General features: G+C 44.4%; 2 protein-coding genes across 7 annotated transcripts in view; both read left to right on the forward strand.

Annotated features, from left to right (window-relative positions):
• PAQR8 (progestin and adipoQ receptor family member 8) overlaps nucleotides 1–12338 on the forward strand; it is a 113985-nt gene extending 101647 nt beyond the window's left edge. For 5 of the 6 annotated variants that reach the window (XM_073905087.1, XM_073905088.1, XM_073905089.1 and 2 more), the window contains one exon: nucleotides 11042–12338. In XM_073905087.1, the coding sequence (XP_073761188.1) occupies nucleotides 11072–12136 (1065 nt within the window). In that variant the 5' untranslated portion in view covers nucleotides 11042–11071 and the 3' untranslated portion in view covers nucleotides 12137–12338. Of the gene's footprint in view, nucleotides 1–7824; nucleotides 7991–11041 lie in introns of those variants that run through there. The other variant, XM_073905086.1, reaches the window with a different exon arrangement.
• A 4387-nt stretch (nucleotides 12339–16725) lies between these two features.
• On the forward strand, nucleotides 16726–18602 carry LOC112837838 (aldehyde dehydrogenase, mitochondrial-like). The gene has a single exon (XM_025890407.2). It carries the CDS (start codon nucleotides 16726–16728, stop codon nucleotides 18289–18291), a length of 1566 nt encoding a protein of 521 aa, XP_025746192.2. The 3' UTR covers nucleotides 18292–18602.
• The last annotated feature ends 1322 nt before the right edge of the window (nucleotides 18603–19924 follow it).

Raw genomic sequence — 19924 nt, forward strand, 5'->3', positions numbered from 1 at the left:
TCAGGCTGTTTGCAACTTCATATCTGTCTCCGTTAGGCCAAAGGCTGCTCAAAAGCAAGGTTCCAGTCCTTATAAGTGGACCCTAACTTAACATTTTGGCTGTTGTTTCTTCTCAACCCTTTATAGTTGTGCAGTGATGTGTGATGCTGGGCTTCTATGGATTCTGGAAGCATTTCTTCTGCTCTCTTTGATGGAAATTGCCACTCTCTTGTTCTCTGTCCAACAACCAGCAGGCCACCTTCCTGCCATCTGTGTGAGCCCCCCACACAGTGACATGAGATGATGTCATAGGATCTGTTTGTTGGTGGTTTCAGCACACTGCTTGATCTTCCATACAAAGCAAAACATAGCCCAGATGAAGTGCAGAATTTTATAGCTTCTAGAGATTACAACCCTATTTTATGAACAAGGACACCAAGTATAGAGAGGTTGCGTGATTGGCCGAAAGTCCCATAGTTAGTGATAGAGCTGGAACAAGCAGTTGGGATTTCATTCATTCATTCATTCATTCATCCATTCATTAATTCATTTGAAAGAGAAAGAGCGAGCACATGCACGAGTGGGGGGAGGGGCAAAGTGAGGGAGAGAGAATCTCAAGCAGACTCCATGCTAAGCACGGAGCTCATCACAGGGCTCTATCCCATAACCCTGAGATCATGACCTGAGCAAAAATAAAAAATCAGACGCTTGACCAACTGAGCAACCCAGGCACCCCTAGAAGTTGGGATTTCTACATCCTCATTTGGTGCTTTTCTAGGGAGTCAGCTATTCCAAGATTGTGTTCCATTAAAGTAGGTAATAGACCAGGGAACACCATTGCTTTGAAGCACTTCTATTTGGCCTCCAGATACAATATCATCAGTACCAAACTCTATCTGTTTGCCAAACATGGAGCTTTTCATTTAATTCTCTACTTTGTTAATCAGGGAAGGACTTTTTAAGTAGCATGCTACAGACAGAGCAGAATTCAGTGACTATTCTCAATCTTGGTGTGCTTTCCTCCAACAGGCTGGTAAATGACCTTGGTCTTTAGGTTTATGATTGGAATGTCTCACCACACCAGTTCTGCAAAGCCAGCCATAACAAATGGTATGTTTCTAAGATGAAACAGGCGCACTGGGTTTATGATCACTTTACTTGGGTCATAGACCCACTTGGATTGTCTGATCGATTTCAGTCAGATTTTTCTGGAAGTCACATTTTCTTCTCTTGGAGTCTGATTTACAAATAAACTCAGTGGCAAAGAAATAAGCTTTGTGATACTGATGGCTTTTGTAAGGCCAACTGCAAATTATCTTTGTTAATAGAGCAGAGCAGTTTTATAGCAGTATATCTGAAGTTGCATATCATCATTTTTGGATTTGGACTTAGAGCGCAGTTTTTGAGGACATAATGGTTAAGAGCCCCAGACTCTAGGGCCAACTGCTTTGGGTTACCTGCTGGCTCTGGGACTTATTGTGTAGCCTTAGGGAAGTTACTTAACCTCTCTGTGCTTCTATTTCCTCAACTGCAAAATGGGAATAATGACAATAGTACTAATGCCAGATAGTTGTTAGGAAGTTTAAATGAGCTAATATTTGCAAGGTACCTAGAATACTGTTGGGCATGTGATAAACACCATGTAAGTGTTTGTTATTATTATTATTCTGACATTTTCATTCCATTCAGTCATTTATTCAACAATTTATTGGAACATCTCCTATGTGCTAGGCACAGTGGTAGATGATAAAAGATTCTCAAGCCCTCAAAGGATCTCAATAGTTTAGTGGGCAGAGAATATAACAGGCTCACCTCAAAGATACTGTAGGTTTGGTTCCACACAACCAGGTAAAGTGAATACTGCAATCAGGTGAGTCAAATGACTTCTTTTGTTTCCTAGCACATATAAAAGTTGTATTTATATTATACTGTAGTCTGCTAAGTATACAATAGCATTATGTCTTTAAAAAAATAAAGTATATACCTTTATTTAAAAAAAAATCTTTTTTGCTAAAAAACGCTAATCGTCATCTGAGCTTTCAGTGAGTCGTAATCTCTTTGCTGGTGGAGGGTCTTGCCTCCGTGTTGGTGGCTGCTGACTGATCAGGGTGGTGGTTCCTGAAGGCTGGGGTTTCTTAAAGGCAGTTTCTTTTTTTTTTTTTTTTAAGATTTTATTTATTTATTTGAGAGAGAGAGAGTGAGAGATAGAGAGCACAAGAGGGAAGAGGGTCAGAGGGAGAAGCAGACTCCCCGCTGAGCGGGGAGCCCGATGCGGGACTCGATCCCGGGACTCCAGGATCATGACCTGAGCCGAAGGCAGTCGCTTAACCAACTGAGCCACCCAGGTGCCCTTAAAGGCAGTTTCTTAAAATAAGATAACAGTGAAGTCTGCCTCATCGATGGACTCTTCTATTCGTGAAGGATTTCTCTGTAGTGTGTGATTCTGTTTGAAAGTGTTGATATTTGGACCTCTTCCCATGAATGTTCTTAATGACATCTAGAATCATGAATCCTTTCCAGGAGGTTTTCAGTTTACTTTGCCCAGAGCCATCAGAGGAATCACTATCTATGGCCTTGTGAAATGTGAATTAAATAACATCTAATTTAATTTATGTTATAAATTTTATAATTTAATTTATAAATTATGGAATTTATTTATTTAAGATTTTTTACTTGTTCATTTGAGAGAGGCAGAGACAGAGCACAAGCAGGGGGAGAGTCAGAGGGAGAGGAAGAAGCAGACTCCCCGCTGAGTTGGGAGCCTGACATGGGGCTCAATCCCAGGACCTGGAGATCATGACCTGAGCCGAAGGCAGACGCCCAACGATCTGAGCCACCCAGGTGCCCCTAAATTATGGAATTTAATTAAGAATTAAATAATAAGACTTGAGAGTTGAAATTACTCCTGGGTGATCAGGTGCACTGTCAATGAGCAGTAATATTTTGAAAGGAATCCTTTTTTTTTTTTTGAGTAGTAGGTCTCAATAGTGGGGTTAAAATATTCAGTAAACCATGTTATAAACAGATGTGCTATCATCCAGGCTTTGCTATTCCATTTATAGAGTACAGGGAAAGTAGACTGAGCATAATTCTTAAGGGACCTAGGTTTTTCAGAGTGGTCAATGCGCACTGGCTTCAACTTAAAATCACCAGCTGCATTAGCTTCTAACAAGAGAGTCAGATTGTCCTTTGAAGCTTTGGAGCCAGGCACTAACTTCTCTGTAGCTACGAAAGTCCTAAATGACATTTCCTTCCAAGAGAAGGCTGTGTCATCTACATTGAAAATTTATTTAGTTATTTAGTGTAGCCACCTTCATTAATTCTCTCAGCTAGACCTTCTGTGTAACCTGCTGCAGCTTCTACATCAGCACCTGCTGCTTCACCTTTTACTTTTATGTTATGGAGATGGCTTCTTTCCTGAAACCTCAAAACCAGCCTCTTCTCTTCCAAACTTTTCTTCTCCAGCTTCCTTACCTCTCTCAGCTTTCACAGAACTGAAGAGAGTTAAGGTGTTGCTCTGGATTAGGCTTTGGCTTAAGGAAATGTTGTGGCTGGTTTGATCTCTCCAGACCGCTGAAACTTTCTCTACATTGGCAATAAAGCTGTTTCACTTTCTTTTCATTTGTGTGTTCACTGAAGTAGCACTTTTGATTTCCTTTAAGAACTTCTCCTCTGCATTCACAACTTGGCTGTCTGGTGCAGGAGGCCTAGCTCTGGGCCCGTCTTGGCTTTCAACATGCCTTCTGCATAAAGCTTAATTATTTCTAGCTTTTGATTTAAAGTGAGAGTTGTGTGACTCCTCCTTTCACCTGAATACTCAGGGGCCATTGCAGATTTATTAATTGGCCTAATTTCAATATTGTCATGTCTCAGGGGACAGGGAGGCCTAAAGAGGGGAAGAGAGACCTGGAACTGGCCAGTCTGTGGAGCAATCAACAGACACATTTATTGATTAAGTTTGCAGTCTTATATGGGCACAGTACATGGTACCAAAACAAATACCATAGTAACAGCAAAGATCACTGATCAAAGATCACCATAACAAATGTGATAATAATGAAAAAGTTGGAAATATTACAAGAATTACCAAAATGTGACACAAAGTGAGCCAACGCTGTTGGAAAAATGGCACTGATAGACTTGCTAGATAGAGTGCTGCCACAAACCTTCATTTGTCAAAAATGCAGTATCTGGGGTGCCTGGCTGGCCCAGTTGGTAGAGCATGCAACTCTTGATCTTGGGGTTGTGAGTTTGAGTCCCACATTGGGTGAAGAGTTTACTTAAAAATAAAATCTTTTAAAAAATGCAGTATCTGCAAAGCACAATAAAGCAAAACACAGTAAAACAAGGTATGCCTGTAACGCAAACCAGGACACTGTAATTATACAGAAAGGAGAGTGCTATGGTGGGGGGTAGTGCAGTGGTGGTATAGGCAAAGAAGCACCTGAAAGGAAAGACTCCCCAGGGGAAATCTGAACTGGGGCATGAAGGATGAAGAGGAGTTGGCCAGTGGGCATCAGTGGTGGGCATTCCAGGCATGTACACAAGCACAAAGGCCTGAAAGAATGGCAGAATTAATGGAATACATAAAAAGTGTAGGCGATGGTTGGGAATAGTCATGGAGACACACAGGTAGGGACCAGAGAAAAGGCCTCCTATATCCTACAAAGGTGGCTGTAGGAGATAATCAGCACCCAAAGTAGGAAGTGGCCAGACCACTTCTGAGCCCCCACAGAGAGGGAACCCAGCAGGTGGAGGAGGTTGCAAGGAGCAGGAAGGGCAGTGGGCATACCTGGTATAAGCAGTTACATCTGTTACTAGGAGACTGGAGACTGGCCCAGGTGCCGCGCTGCTCATCCATCCATACAGCTCCTCTCCGAAAGTGAAATGGTTATTTATGGACACTTGACATTGTTTGCAGTATGCTTCCAGGGGACCACAACACTCACAGAAACAGGTCATTTCGTTGTTTTATTTAACGTTACTGAAAAGGAGATGCATTCTGGGTAGTTTTCACCCATCAAAACTAGGTAAACAAAACCAAACCTTAAAAATGCATACTTTGGTTGTGATTTCTTTTTAAGAAGAAAACGTAAATATATTTTTTTTACTAAAATGTCAAATTATTGCTATGAACATAGGTTTTACCTGTTCTTCTCTTTCTATTTTTTCTTACAGTAATTATCTTTAATTTTTCTAAATCATCTTAAAGGAGCATCTGAAATAAAACTTTAAGCTTGAACCCCTAAATAGTCCAAAACACAATGTAACATTTTTAACACTTTCTTATATAAACATTACCTGAATTCATGGTACAGATATCATACTCATATTATTAAAATAGAGTTAAATAATAGTTCATATTAAGATAGAACTTTAAATTCCAATTCCATTATAATCTGAGTCTAATGAAAGCTTTATAAAGCAGTTGGGGAAGGTATTATGAGGATTCGCAGAAATGAACCAAAAATTTTAAATTCCGTTTCAAAATCTGCATTAAAATCAAATACAAGACAGAAAAAATATATATTACTAAGTTAGAATCTTTTTGTGAGTTTTTAAAATATTTTACTAGTACTTTAATGTGCATGTTTTGTCTCTTCAAAGCGCTGTCCAACTACTGTCCATTTTTGTATTTATCCTCTTTTTATATTGAGAGATGGAAAGTCAGGAAATCACCTCCCACCCACCTTTATTCATGAAGAAAATTACAATGAGTAGTTTAATGTCTTGGGCATGATGGGGTTTTGGGATATAGGTGAGGTTCAATGGGGTGGAGTCCGGAGCCGAGGACTCCTGGTGTCGATTCTGCGCAGAGCAATGGAGCTGCCCTACGTGTGCCACTCACGACAGAAGCCCTATTCTTGAGACGTCTTTGGTGCAAAATGGTGGTTTATTAAAGCATGGGGACAGGACCCGTGGGCAGAAAGAGCTGCTGGCCCAGGGTCATAGGGGTGGCTGATTATATACCATGGGGTTGGGGAAGGTTAGGAAAAGGGAGGTTTCAAAAGGATTTTTGTATATTAAAGAACACTCACAGGATACTAGAGGCCTTGCCATTGTCAAGGTTGTTTACACCTCTAGTAAGGCATTAACATTAAGATAGTTGGGAACTCCCTGGAAGAATGTCACACATGTCCCACCCAGGAGTGGGGGGTGGGGGGAGGTTGCAGGCTGTCGGCTGACGCTTTGTCTTCAGCCAGCCTTCTGTTCCCTCATCAGACATGGCCACACAGCTAACTGAGGAGAGCAAATATGGAACAGCCAGACCCCCTGACTCCCAGACCATTATTTCTCTTTTCCCTTAACCTTGCTGAACAGAAGGAAATTGGTGCCATCTGTGTGGGCCTAAAGAACTGCTCATTCAGTAAATAATGAGCAGGTGTATAAATATTTTATATGCTGCATATCATTTTAGACACGGGAACTTGTACACTACACAGAACGGAGCTGGCCACGAACGGGGGAGTGAGTGGAGTAAACCAACGATCAGGACCCCGGGACAGAAGTGTGCTGGGGGAGGAAGGCCAGGGCAGATGGATGCTGGGGAGAGTCTTAAACCTGGCCTGGGGGTTAGGAAAAACTTCCTGGCAGAGCTCCTGGGCAGAACGTTGACGAGCTGGGGCTGCTGGACTGGAGGGCTGTCACTGTGTGCAGAAGCAGGCACTGGAGATAAAGAGTGTGGCACTTTTGGAAAAACTCCAAGTATTATCATCCAGGCCACCAACTGTGGCCTGGGGGTGTGGATCCTCTCCTGGGAGATGAAGCTGGGAGTGGAAGGAGGTCAACAGAAGTAGGCCTGTTAAGGGCTTAGAGTTTGTGCTGTAAACAAGCAATGGTGAGCTGCTAGGGGTAGGTGGGGGGAGTGGTGATCAGACTTCCATTTTTAAACCATCACCCTGAAGTGCTTTGGAGAAGAGAGGGTCTGGGGGACATGAGGCAGGGGAACTTGAGGAGAAAAGGTGAGTTATGACACTGCTGTTATCCTCTGCCTAAGTTCATTGTGAAGGCCTGAATAGAGAGCAGTAGAAATAGAAAGAATGAATGGATTCCAGAAATGTTCCTATAAAATCAACCGACCCTAAATGACTGATTAGATGTAGGCGAAGGGTCAGATCTGGGTTGAAGAAGTTGAAGATGTTGAATTTGAAGTGCCTGTGGAATATTCAGTTGGAAATCCAGAGCCACTGGATAATTGAATCCAGATTTCAGGGAAGATCTGGCTGCAGATGTATGTGTGGGAATCATCTGATACAGGTGCTAGCTGAAGCCAGGGCTGTGGGAGAAGTACCCGCATGAGAGGGACTGTGGATGTGGAAAAGGGAGCAGATGGTGGACCCCTGGGAACACCACAGTTGACAGGGGTGGTGGGACAAAAAAAAAAAAAACAAACAGGCAAGACCAGAGAATATTGTATCACTTAAGCCAAGGAGGGGGCATTGGTCAGCAGTATGAATCCCCACAGCTCAGGTGAGACAAGGATTGAGCAAGCTAGCAGCTTTCTGCAACATCAAATCTAAACTTCCCCTAATGCCATGGCACCCCACTCGTGGCCTTATTACGCCCCAACAGCCCCTCTGCTTATGGACCCACAAAGAAGCCACTGCATTCCCTCACTCATATTCACCCCTCTCCCAGAATGCCCTGCTCCTCACCCCTTCACGTGTCTTAGCCCCAGCATGCCCCAAATGCTCTGCTCTGGAGACTTGTTTGTATTTCACTCTACTTAACACCCAATTATATGCAGTCTGGTGGTATTGGCTATAGATTCATGAAGTGTGAATCTTCTTGTAGGCTCTTTGAGGTAAGGGTCTTATTTTTTTTCTTCCTTCGTGGCCTTTGTAGTCTGCGGTATCGTTGAGCAGACTGTCTTTGCTCTGGAAGAGCTCTCTGGTTGATCCAAATAGGACTTGAGCTTAGCCAGTTCATGAGAATTCTTCAAGAAGATGACCTTTTGGCTGTCTCAGCAGAAGAGCTGGAGCATACCCTGTGCACAAGACATCATTCTAAGGTAACATCTTGGTTGACTGATGGCCACATCAGCTCAGGGAGGAGTGCATGGGGACAGAGGCCAGGAATGAAGGGGAGACCCTTACTCAGAGCCAGCACCAGGATGGTTGGAGATGTGTGCCTGCACCAACATCATGAGGCCAATATGTAGTTTCCTCCCAGACAGGCTCTCAAACTTGACAGCTGGCCCTTTGAAGCCTATTTCTAGAAGCACAGCACACTCTGGCCCAGTGAAAGTAGTGCTGTCTATGGGGGTGACCACTGGACAGTAGTTTCTGAAGTTAATGATACAAAAATTACACCCTATCACCACTGCTGTGGCTGTGGTGGCTGCTCTCAGATGAAGGGAAGATTTTATGGCAGGGGAAGGGGCAGTTGCTAAGCACAGGACAAAAAAAGAATCCCTTCTCTTTCTGAGCATTAGTTTAGAATTTTTCATGACCTGCCCTTCCAAAGAGGAATTTAGATCCTTTTCACCCACAGATAGATGACCTAGATCTTGGTAGCATTCTCATCACTGACAGAGATGAGGGATTGTATCTTGAGTCAGAGGCCATTATGGTAGTGCCGCAGCAACAACCAGGTCTCTCTGTGGGTATGGGGCTGCACACTCCAGAGGATGGAGTTATTAAGGAGACCCTGAGGCTGGTGTGGCGGCATTTTAAAGATCCTTGGAAAAGAAATCCTCATTTGCAGGAGAAATAATGATTCTGCCAATTTTTTTTCCTGTGCATCCTTTCCTTTGAAGCAACCTCTCCTTGTTTATTTTCTGTAAGTATGAGAGACGTAGAAATAATTTTCTGAAAAGAACTTGTCCCCATAAAGCCATGAGGTGAGGCTGGTAATATGAAGACTGGAGGAACTCTTGGGGTCAGAGCTCTGCAGACGGGGCTTTCTGGAAAATGACAATAAAGCAGCATCATGATCTGTCCTTTCTCCCTCAGAACAGACAGATGCCAGTTGCTTCCCAGGTCTGCATCGTGCTCGGTTCCAACCATTAGGCAACCAAAACCCAAGTTTTCAGTCCTTAGAAATTCGCTTGTGTTACTGGTTTGTAAGAACTTGCTATTGTCCTAGACACCCTATTTTGAGGAGACAAACATGAGCAGAAATCGTGCAGTCATGTGTTATTTAACTTTGGATGTGGAATTGTCTCTAACTGGTTTGGTCACCCAGAGATGATGGAAACACCCTTGATCTTAGATGGCAATGCTATGGTGGGGCCTACCCGGGAGTATCATTAGGGATTCTTTCCTCTACAGTTCATATCCCCCAGTGACTCACCTCTGTTTCTCCCAACCACAAAATCACACCAATATTTCTGTCTGATTTCCTCTCCACTTCACAAGAGATGTGCCTATATCTAAAGAATAGAGCTCTTTAATTCCCCAGAGCTCCAACAAAGCCCAGCTCCCCCAAGCCACATGCTTCTCGGCCAGTAGCCACAGGACAACTTGAAACATTGTCCCGTGTCCCAGGCCCAGTCATGCAGTGGGTCCACTTGATTCTGGGGCCAGCATATTCTACCTGTTCCCACCTTCCCGTCCCTTTCCCTTACCCCTGCTGTGCTCTGTCACTAACAACCACAGGAGGTCAATTGGAGGAGTCTCCATCTAGAACTCAACTCCCAGGCTCTTGGATTCCCCCTGCTGGCTGACAGCGGAAGCACTGCTTAACTTTTTCTCTTTTTCTGTTTTAAAAAATTAAGGTATTCTGATGACTGTTTTCTTTCTCTCAACCCCCCCCTTTTTGCCCTTCTGACTCCATAATCCTTAGTAAGCATTTTATACTTTAGAGTCTCGCATTTAACTATCACAACCACTCATACAGTATGTAGAATTATTACTCCCATTTTACAGATGAAGAAACTGAAGCCTAGATAGCTCTGTAACTTGCCCAAGGTTACCCAGGAAGTGGTCCTAAACCAAGGACTGAGTCCACATCTCCCTGAACTTTTTTTCCCATCTTATTAATTTTCATGCCCTGCATTTTAGACCTGATATTTTTTCCTTTTCAATATTAAGAAATGTGAGTAGGAAGATTAAATTTTCTTCACTAAAATTAGTAATGCCTTGAGAAGCACTTGCTGTATCTCTCCCAGCAGAAGGGCTCTGAAGCGAGGGGGCCATTTAGATAAAACAATCAAGTTTTGAACTTTTCTGAAGAAAAGAGGCTGGGAAATACGAAGTACAGAAGGTAGCTGTATATATGCTGAAAATCCATTTCTTTACCCAAGAAATTCACATGAAAATTTGCAGCAGCTATCTTGTGAAATTTTTTATGAAATAACTGCTGTGCTCATCTGGCTCATCTGTATCATGTAAAAATTCCAAGTGTAGGGTAAGTAAGCATTTTTGAGGTCTGAAATTTATTGAGTACTGATTTAGGTACCCAGGAGAGACAAATCCAAAACTACTTACCTTCCAGAGCATAATTTAAAAAGAAAATAAAACCAATCTTTACAATTAGATTTTATGTTAAGTTTAGGCCATGTGTTAATTTTAACTGTTAAAGTATTTCTCAGAATATGTATTGGTCTTTACCAACCAAATTCATGACTCATTTGCCTGTCTTTCCTTTGAAGTTCAAGTTAACTATTGCTTATCTCAGAATTTCAAGTTACTGGTGAACTTAGTGGCTATTTTAAGATTAGGTGCTCAAGAAATGTAGGCTATCGTTAGTACCATCAATATAATTTTTATATTTCCATATAATATCTCATACTACTAGAGCCTGATGACTACATTGTAATAACATCTAGGAAACTTCAAAGCCTCTAAAGGCACCGTTACTTACCCTGTGGCTGTCATTACATCTTACTAGATAGGACTTTGCTTCACACCGCCCTGGGTAGCAGAGACGAAACCAGAACCTTCAGGTGGGAAGGGATCTTGGTCCAACAATTGAGTACCGATGAGACAAAGATGAGGCTCAGAGAAGCTGTCTGCGGCTCCCGGGCTCCCACTAGAAGCACCAAGCAGCCCCACAGCCCTTGCCGCCGCGCCTCCGAGCGCCTGCCCGCGGTGTGCCGATTCTCCTGTGTTCTCTGCAGGTCGCCCCGCCGTCCGCCGCGCCGGCAGGCATGACGACCGCCATCTTGGAGCGCCTGAGCACGCTGTCGGTGAGCGGGCAGCAGCTGCGCCGCCTGCCCAAGCTCCTGGAGGACGGCCTTCCCAAGATGCCCTGCACCGTCCCCGAGACCGACGTGCCCCAGCTCTTCCGGGAGCCCTACATCCACACCGGCTACCGCCCCACGGGCCACGAGTGGCGCTACTACTTCTTCAGCCTCTTTCAGAAGCACAACGAGGTGGTCAACGTGTGGACCCACTTGCTGGCCGCCCTGGCCGTGCTCCTGCGATTCTGGGCCTTCGCCGAGGCCGAGGCCTTGCCGTGGGCCTCCACGCGCTCGCTGCCCCTGCTCCTCTTCATCCTGTCGTCGATCACTTACCTCACGTGCAGCCTTCTGGCCCACCTGCTGCAGTCCAAGTCGGAGCTCTCGCACTACACCTTCTACTTTGTGGACTACGTGGGCGTGAGCGTCTACCAGTACGGCAGTGCCTTGGCGCACTTCTTCTACAGCTCCGACCAGGCCTGGTACGAGCTGTTCTGGCTCTTCTTCTTGCCGGCAGCTGCCTTCTGCGGCTGGTTGTCTTGCGCTGGCTGTTGCTATGCCAAGTACCGCTACCGCAGGCCTTACCCGGTCATGAGGAAGATCTGTCAAGTGGTGCCGGCGGGGCTGGCCTTCGTCCTAGACATCAGCCCCGTGGCACACCGCGTGGCCCTGTGCCACCTGGCTGGGTGCCAGGAGCAGGCGGCCTGGTACCACACCCTCCAGATCCTCTTCTTCTTGGTCAGCGCCTACTTCTTCTCCTGCCCGGTTCCTGAGAAGTACTTCCCGGGTTCCTGTGACATTGTGGGCCATGGGCATCAGATCTTCCACGCCTTTCTGTCTGTCTGTACGCTCTCCCAGCTGGAGGCCATCCTTCTGGACTACCAAGGGCGGCAGGAGATCTTTCTGCAGCGCCATGGCCCCCTGTCTGTCTACATGGCCTGTCTTTCTTTCTTCTTCTTGGCGGCCTGCAGCGCTGCCACTGCAGCCCTTCTGAGACACAAAGTCAAGGCCAGACTGACAAAGAAAGATTCCTGAGACTGGCAGGTGGGGTGAGGTGTGGAGGCAGGCTGTCGTGATTTGGGGAAAACTCAGTACAACAATGGGAGTTGACTTTTTGTTTTTAAGAGTTGCTTTTAAATTAACACGTTTCCAAGGGTATGCTATGGAATTGGAAAGCCAAAGGATTCAAGAATTTTGTTGTTAATAGTTGTTGCTAATAAAAGGAGTATTACTTTTCCCTCTGTGTCATAGCCTTACAAGATACAGGAAAGGAAGGGACATTGGCTAGGATTCAAAGGACACTGAACTAAGGACGATCTTTCTGCCTGAAAATTTAGTGGAATTCTGACTTTGGCCTGCAGGGGCAAGTCCTGGAGCTAAAGGGATAACAAAGTTGGACTGGAAAGTAAGTACGTGGCTAGTCCACACCGTATTGGAATGACCATCCTACTATATTGGTTTTTGGTAATTGAGTAAACTGACCCAAGAACTTGATTTCATTTGGATTTCAGATGATCCAGGGTGGAGAAGTCAGAATCTTCAAGATGATTCAGTGAAACCCTTAGACATAATGAATTACTCGGTTCATCTGAGTTCTGGTCCCTTCTGTCTTGCCCACTCTGACACTGACCCTTTTCTCGGGATGACGTCTGCCTGGCTGTTTTCTCTACTCCCATCTGTACCTTGCATGGTAATATAGAGGACTATGAAGTCGTCATATTTCCAGGAAATGCTTGGATCTATGTGGACATTCAGGAAGCTTATTTTCACATACTACTACATGGTACTAGAAAGTACAGTGCCAAGAGCCATCAGGAGGCCCAGCCAACAAGTGTGGATACTGTTTTGTGTCATGAGACCCTTCTGTTTTATACCTGTGGACTGCAGTACTTGAGATCAATCAGGGCTGCCTTACAGGCCAGAAAATCTGGGGCTTGTGCTAGGGAGTTTTCTCCAGATTCGGAGGAGCATGTTTAAAAACAAACAAAACAAACAAACAAAAAAACCCTAATAGAGTGAATTGGTTCTGGTCCTTCTAGGGATCTGATTATTTCAAGAGGATCCCAAGGTCCAGCCTCTTAACTAGATGCTGCCATGTAAAGGACCCACATAATTACCCTAGTTCGGGCTCCTCAGGCAGGAGGTTATGCCCCAACTTAGAGCTGAATCCTTAAAATAATCAAGCCCCAGAACAGATGAGCATGTGTGATCATTGTGGGTTGGTCCCTGAAGGCTCCTTTGGGTAAGAATGGTGAACCAGATACCCTGTAGCTAGAATTTTCTGTTGCCCAGTAGCTTGTGTGGGATAAGTGGTACTTGTGATTGATGTGTTCTGGTCACACAGCCCTCTCTCAGGACCGATTTTATGTACTAATCCAGTGAAGGGGGCTGTGTTGATGGAGGAGCCATGGAAGTCTTCTCAGAGGCTATGTTTCCTATCAGTATAAGATCCCTTTTACTACAAAGAGAAGTACTTTGTTTTCACTCCAATTTGATGAATTTCTTCTATTAATAGGTTATTTTATCTTCAGGTCTTTGTTTTCTTCCTTTCTCTGAGCGATTTGTGGATTTTGTGCCTTATAAATGGAAACATACGAACACTTAATAGATGGCCATGTGGAATTTTCAGTTTTGGGTTATTGGGATAAGAAAAAAAAGAATGCATTGCTTTTGAACCAGTGGGTGAAAGAAACTTCAGAAAACCAGAATTACTTATAAATCAAAGGCACTGTCAACCAAAACAAACAAACAAACAAAGACGCTATCAGTTTGCATTTGGCAAAACAAAATAAAACAAAAAAAACAGAGCCTCAACTGAAGCTTTCCTATAATCTTCATGTCAAGAAAGCATATGTCTTGTCTGCTACATGGATTTCCTAGATGGATTTCTCTGTTAATCCTTAAATACCTGAACTTCTGTGCTACCCAAGTGTCTTACATAAGCTTCTGGTGTCTAGGCCAAAATCGTCACAAATAAAGTTGGCAAAACTGAAGCCAGTTGAACTAAACAAGGGAATGGGGGAGTTGTACAAACACATTGCAAGAAGAGGGTCAGTTTAAAACGGGGACTAGAAAATGTTTGAAATGTTCATTTTTATGGATTCAAAGACCGTATTCTTCTAAAAGTTGGGAGGAAAGTGTAAGTCAGGCTTTTGAATATGGTGGTGGTCCTGCTGGACGGAGATCTTCAGGCCAAATGCAGGTATTTTTTAGAAAATAAGAAATAGGGCAGCAACAGCGATCTTTAAATGTAGTCAACAGACCATGGTCAGCTGACCCACTCTAAACGGTCTGTGACAAGTTCAGATAGGTGAAACTCTTTAAGATATTGCCATGAAATTATTACTCTAATTTACACCATGTATTGGTCCCTCAAGTGATAGGAAATTTTTAAAAAATAGTTTTTCACCAGAGATATTTGAGAGCACTGGGGACTAGGTATCGAATTAAAATACTGGTGTCATAAAAAACAAACAAACAAAATAATCAGTGTCTCATTAGAAATATATAAGCATAGGAAATGCAAATGTTTTAAGTTACTCAGACTTTTGAGGGACTAAATACTCCTTTTAGAACATTTTCATTAAAATGAGTGTATCAGCAAGGAACAGACCTAGTTTATTTAAAAGAAATAAGTATTTGATAAAGGAGATGATTGTTTTACTCCCCCATAGCCTCCCCTACAGTTGACATCTGGAAATTCTGCCAGTTCTCTCTCTATATTAAAACGTAAATGCCTCTGGAAAACCTAAACTATCAGTCATTTACATCTTGTGAATAAAAATTCTGATTGAGTTGTATGAGGCCCTACTCAGGGTAAGGGGATGGGGCATCAGGACGCAGCCGACTGGGGACATATTTGCCTATTTCCCTCTTGCCTAGTAATTTCTGACTTATATTTACTAATGAGCTAATGTCAGTACTCCTCAGGTGTTAAAGTTTCATTTCCCACCTCGGCTAAAAGCACTTCACTGAATAACAATATTCTCAGTCCTCTATTGGAAGCCTGAAATAGTAGGAGCTGAGTTTGTGGAATGAAGGTAGCTCATTCCTGACTCCTATCCACAAATGGTACCTTAATACTTAGCAGGTTCTTCAGATGCTGCACTGTAGGTTCAAGTGGACCCTCCAGATGGCGCTCACGTCTTACTCAGCGTGGCTATTGTAGCCAAGTCTTTGGGCTATTAATTGTATGGGTCCTAGTGTTTTGCTTGATTGCTTGGCAAAGAAAAAATGGAACTATTTTAATATAAATCTACTTACACGAATGACCATTAAACAGATTTTGTATATATGGATTGTTGTACCGTCAACAACTATCTTGTTTCTTTGACAAGGCCTACCTTAAAAGGTTTTATCTAGACAAACATTGCCAGGAGGAGGAGGTCAGGACACTTTATATCCACCTAGAAGTAGGAAAGTAGAAAATCTTTAAAAATCTCCATACCCCAGCACCCCAAATATACACACACACCCTAAATCCCCACTTGTGAAAGGATCATATTGCCACCCCCACCCCACAAAAAGTATGGAGTTGATTTCTCTGAGGATTTCCATCTAATTGAATAAATACTTCTAGTTTCATGGGAAATAGTGTTAAATGTTTTCAAAATTTTGAATTGATGTACTACATTTTTAAAATACAAAACTTATGAATTATAATTGCACTATAATAGCTACCATAATGAATGTGTTGTGATATGTGGCACCTATCTACCAAAGGATTTTGTAGCCTGTTATATTTAATAGCTGTGAAGAAAAAAGTCATTCTCCAGACTGCTCCAGCTTCAAGCCATAGTACTGTCACAAGAGTGAGAAGACAACATTTGTCTGGCTTGAGGCACCACTGATAGAATTATGGATATCCCTCTTGCCCTAACCCTTTTTATGACCCACGGAGGCCATAGGCAGCTTGCAAATGCTTCTGTTGTCACTATTAATAGTTTAACCACTCTTCAGTTACTGATCCATCAAGTATTTATGAGCACCTATTGGTGGCAGGTACCCATGTTGGCTCTGGATATCCCACAGTGAGGAAAAGAAAGCAGGGACCCTTGCACAGAGAGTTTTCAGACTGCTGGGAACGAGCATCTTCCCATGTTGGGCCATCACAGCATCTCCCTCTAGGTCTTGGTCTCCTAGGGACAACCTGAGGGCCAGATGGCCAGCCAAACCCAGGGGAGGCTGGGACTTGCTCTGTACCAGAACATTTTTAAAAGGACTGAGATCTCTACCTTTGCCCCCCAGAGACTAGAAATATCTCTCCCACCAGTAAGGCTGTCACCTATGGTCAGACCTCAACACTTCTTGTTACTCCTGTTGCTTCTCTAGCCCTTTACGCTGTCCTCTAGTGTTTAATTCAGTCTCAGACACACTTTACACATCTGGACACAGAGTAGCCCTATATTTCCACAGGCAGTAAAGTCCCAGGTAATTAAAGCCCCATCCTTCAGAGAATGTAGGGTTCCAACCTGAGTACAAGTTCCTGATTTACTAAATTGGAAACAGCATGTTACGCTCTAGCTGTCTCCTTTAACAAAAAATAACCATCTTATCCCTTAAGGAACTTTTATTAAAATAATATGGAAGGACACACCGTCCTGCACGCCCGCGCCCTCTGCAACATGTTATGCGCCGCTGCGCTTGCCGCCGCTGGCCTCGGGCCCCGCCTGGGCCGCCGTCTCCTGTCGGCCACCACCACCCAGGTGGTGCCGGCCCCCAACCAGCAGCCTAAAGTCTTCTACAACCAGATCTTCATAAACAATGAGTGGCATGATGCTGTCAGCAAGAAAACATTCCCCACCATCAATCCATCCACCGGAGAAGTCATCTGTCAGGTAGCGGAAGGAGACAAGGAAGACGTGGACAGGGCAGTAAAGGCTGCCCGGGCCGCCTTCCAGCTGGGCTCACCCTGGCGCCGCATGGATGCGTCTGACAGGGGCCGCCTGCTGAACCGCCTGGCTGATCTGATTGAGCGGGACCGGACCTACCTAGCAGCCTTGGAGACCCTGGATAACGGCAAGGCCTATGTCATCTCCTACCTGGTGGATCTGGACATGGTTCTCAAATGCTTCCGTTATTACGCTGGCTGGGCTGATAAGTACCACGGGAAAACTATTCCCATCGATGGGGACTTCTTCAGCTATACCCGACATGAACCCGTCGGGATGTGTGGGCAGATCATTCCGTGGAACTTCCCGCTCCTGATGCAAGCCTGGAAACTCGGCCCAGCCCTGGCGACCGGAAATGTGGTTGTGATGAAGGTAGCTGAGCAGACTCCACTGACTGCCCTCTATGTGGCCAACCTGATTAAGGAGGCTGGCTTTCCCCCTGGCGTGGTCAATATTATTCCTGGATTTGGCCCCACAGCTGGGGCCGCCATCACCTCCCATGAGGATGTGGACAAAGTGGCCTTCACAGGCTCCACCGAGGTTGGCCGCCTAGTCCAGGTTGCCGCAGGGAGCAGTAACCTCAAGAGAGTGACCCTGGAGCTGGGGGGAAAGAGCCCCAATATCATCATGTCAGATGCAGATATGAACTGGGCTGTGGAGCAGGCCCACTTCGCCCTGTTCTTCAACCAGGGCCAGTGCTGCTGTGCGGGCTCCCGGACCTTTGTGCAAGAAGATGTGTACGCCGAGTTTGTGGAGAGGAGCGTTCCCCGGGCCAAGTCTCGTGTGGTCGGGAACCCCTTTGACAGCCAGACTGAGCAGGGGCCGCAGGTGGATGAAACTCAGTTTAAGAAGATCCTTGGTTATATCAAATCTGGGAAGGAGGAGGGGGCGAAGCTGCTGTGTGGTGGAGGGGCGGCTGCTGACCGTGGCTACTTCATCCAGCCCACCGTGTTCGGAGATGTGCAAGACAGCATGACTATCGCCAGGGAGGAGATCTTTGGGCCAGTGATGCAGATCCTGAAGTTCAAGACCATAGAGGAAGTCATTGGGAGAGCCAACAATTCCAACTATGGGCTGGCTGCAGCTGTCTTCACCAAGGACTTGGACAAGGCCAATTATCTGTCCCAAGCCCTCCAGGCTGGCACTGTGTGGGTCAACTGCTATGATGTGTTTGGGGCCCAGTCCCCATTCGGTGGCTACAAAATGTCCGGGAGCGGCCGGGAGCTAGGAGAGTATGGGCTGCAGGCATACACCGAAGTGAAAACCGTCACGGTCAAAGTGCCTCAGAAGAACTCCTGAAGAACTGTGCCGACTCCTGGCGGAGGTTGACATCAGCAGCAAAACCAAGAAAAATGACACTTGTACACTAGAAGTCTCGAAAGAGAAATTCTCTCACAAAATCTCTTGATCAAGAAAGTCTCAGGGGCTCCTGGGTGGCTCAGTTGGTTAAGCGACTGCCTTCGGCTCAGGTCATGATCCCGGAGTCCCGGGATCGAGTCCTGCATCGGGCTCCCTGCTCAGCGGGGAGTCTGCTTCTCCCTCTGACCCTCTTCCCTCTCGTGCTCTCTCTCTACCATTCTCTCTCTCTCTCAATAAATAAATAAATAAATAAAATCTTTTTAAAAAAATAATATGGAAGGAAATGCTTTGCAATAAAAGGAAAATTCATTTAAACATTAATTTTGAGAGCATATCTATCTAAGGTAAGGGCTTTTCTTACCTAACAGGATCTCATAGGAAGAGGTATGCACTGTATTTTAGATTCCAAGAGGCCTTGACCAACTCAAAGGCTACAGAGTAACACCTCAGATCTTATCGTGCATTATGCTTTCCAAAACATTTCCACATCCATTTAAGCTTCTAAATAATCATGTGAAGCAAGGCCAAAAAAATCTCCACTAAACTAGGAAACACCCTAGGAAAGTGGAATGATTGGTTCAAAGTCACATAACTCGTTGTAATGTTTAAACTCAAACACATTTTTCCTTCAGATAAATCCAAGGCTCAGCTAATCAGAAACATCAACACCCAAATATTTGCAGAGCCCTTTACAGTGTGTGAAGCACTTTTACTATTGTGCATACTTTAACCTAATCTCATTTTAACTTTTGTTCCTAAATACCTCATGAATAGCGAGGGTTGTATTGTTTCTTTGCAGGTTGAAGTGACTTACTTCACACTGTGTCCTTGGATGCCAAATAAAGCATTCTTTGCACCTCACAGTTTTCTTAGAGCCCAAAGGCAACAGGCCCAATTGGCGACAGGCCCTTGCTGGCCTAGAGTATAACATCAAATCTCACTCTCCAGTCACAGATTCTTGAAAATACTTTGATTCCTTGGATAAGAAATTCATCTGGGGGGCGCCTGGGTGGCTCAGTTGGTTAAGCGACTGCCTTCGGCTCAGGTCATGATCCTGGAGTCCCGGGATCGAGTCCCACATCGGACTCCCTGCTCGGCGGGGAGTCTGCTTCTCCCTCTGACCCTCTTCCCTCTCGTGCTCTCTATCTCTCATTCTCTCTCTCTCTCAAATAAATAAATAAAATCTTTAAAAAAAAAAAAAAAAAAAAAGAAATTCATCTGGTATTGATAATCTTGCCAGGGTTATGCAAACCCTCCCTCTCCTCTTTCACTAGGGATCGTCAGTTCTTCAAACAATCAGTTCTCCCAGGGATTTTGACATGTTGTATGACTTTGAATATGGGATTTAAAAAAAATTCTTCTCTGCCTTATAAGAGAGTTATAGACTTAGCAGAAAGTCCCCCAAGAGTCCTTATTTCTCATTTTCAAGTAATATATGCTAATTAAAGAAAATGCAGAAAAATAGGGAAAAAAAGATAATCCACGGGCCCATCACGAAAATAAACCTCTCCAGGGGAAAAATAAAGCTATAGTGAAATGTTATCAGTGATAGGTAAATTAGCTAGTGTCACAT

Source organism: Callorhinus ursinus, unplaced genomic scaffold (genome assembly GCF_003265705.2).
Source record: "Callorhinus ursinus isolate GAN/ISIS: 27379988/994484 unplaced genomic scaffold, GSC_fseal_2.0 scaffold22, whole genome shotgun sequence".
Classification (NCBI taxonomy): domain Eukaryota; kingdom Metazoa; phylum Chordata; class Mammalia; order Carnivora; family Otariidae; genus Callorhinus; species Callorhinus ursinus.

Coding starts and splice junctions, on each gene's coding strand:
- LOC112837838 (XM_025890407.2), top strand. CDS start 16,726: ATGTTATGCGCCGCTGCGCTTGCCGCCGCTGGCCTCGGGCCCCGCCTG.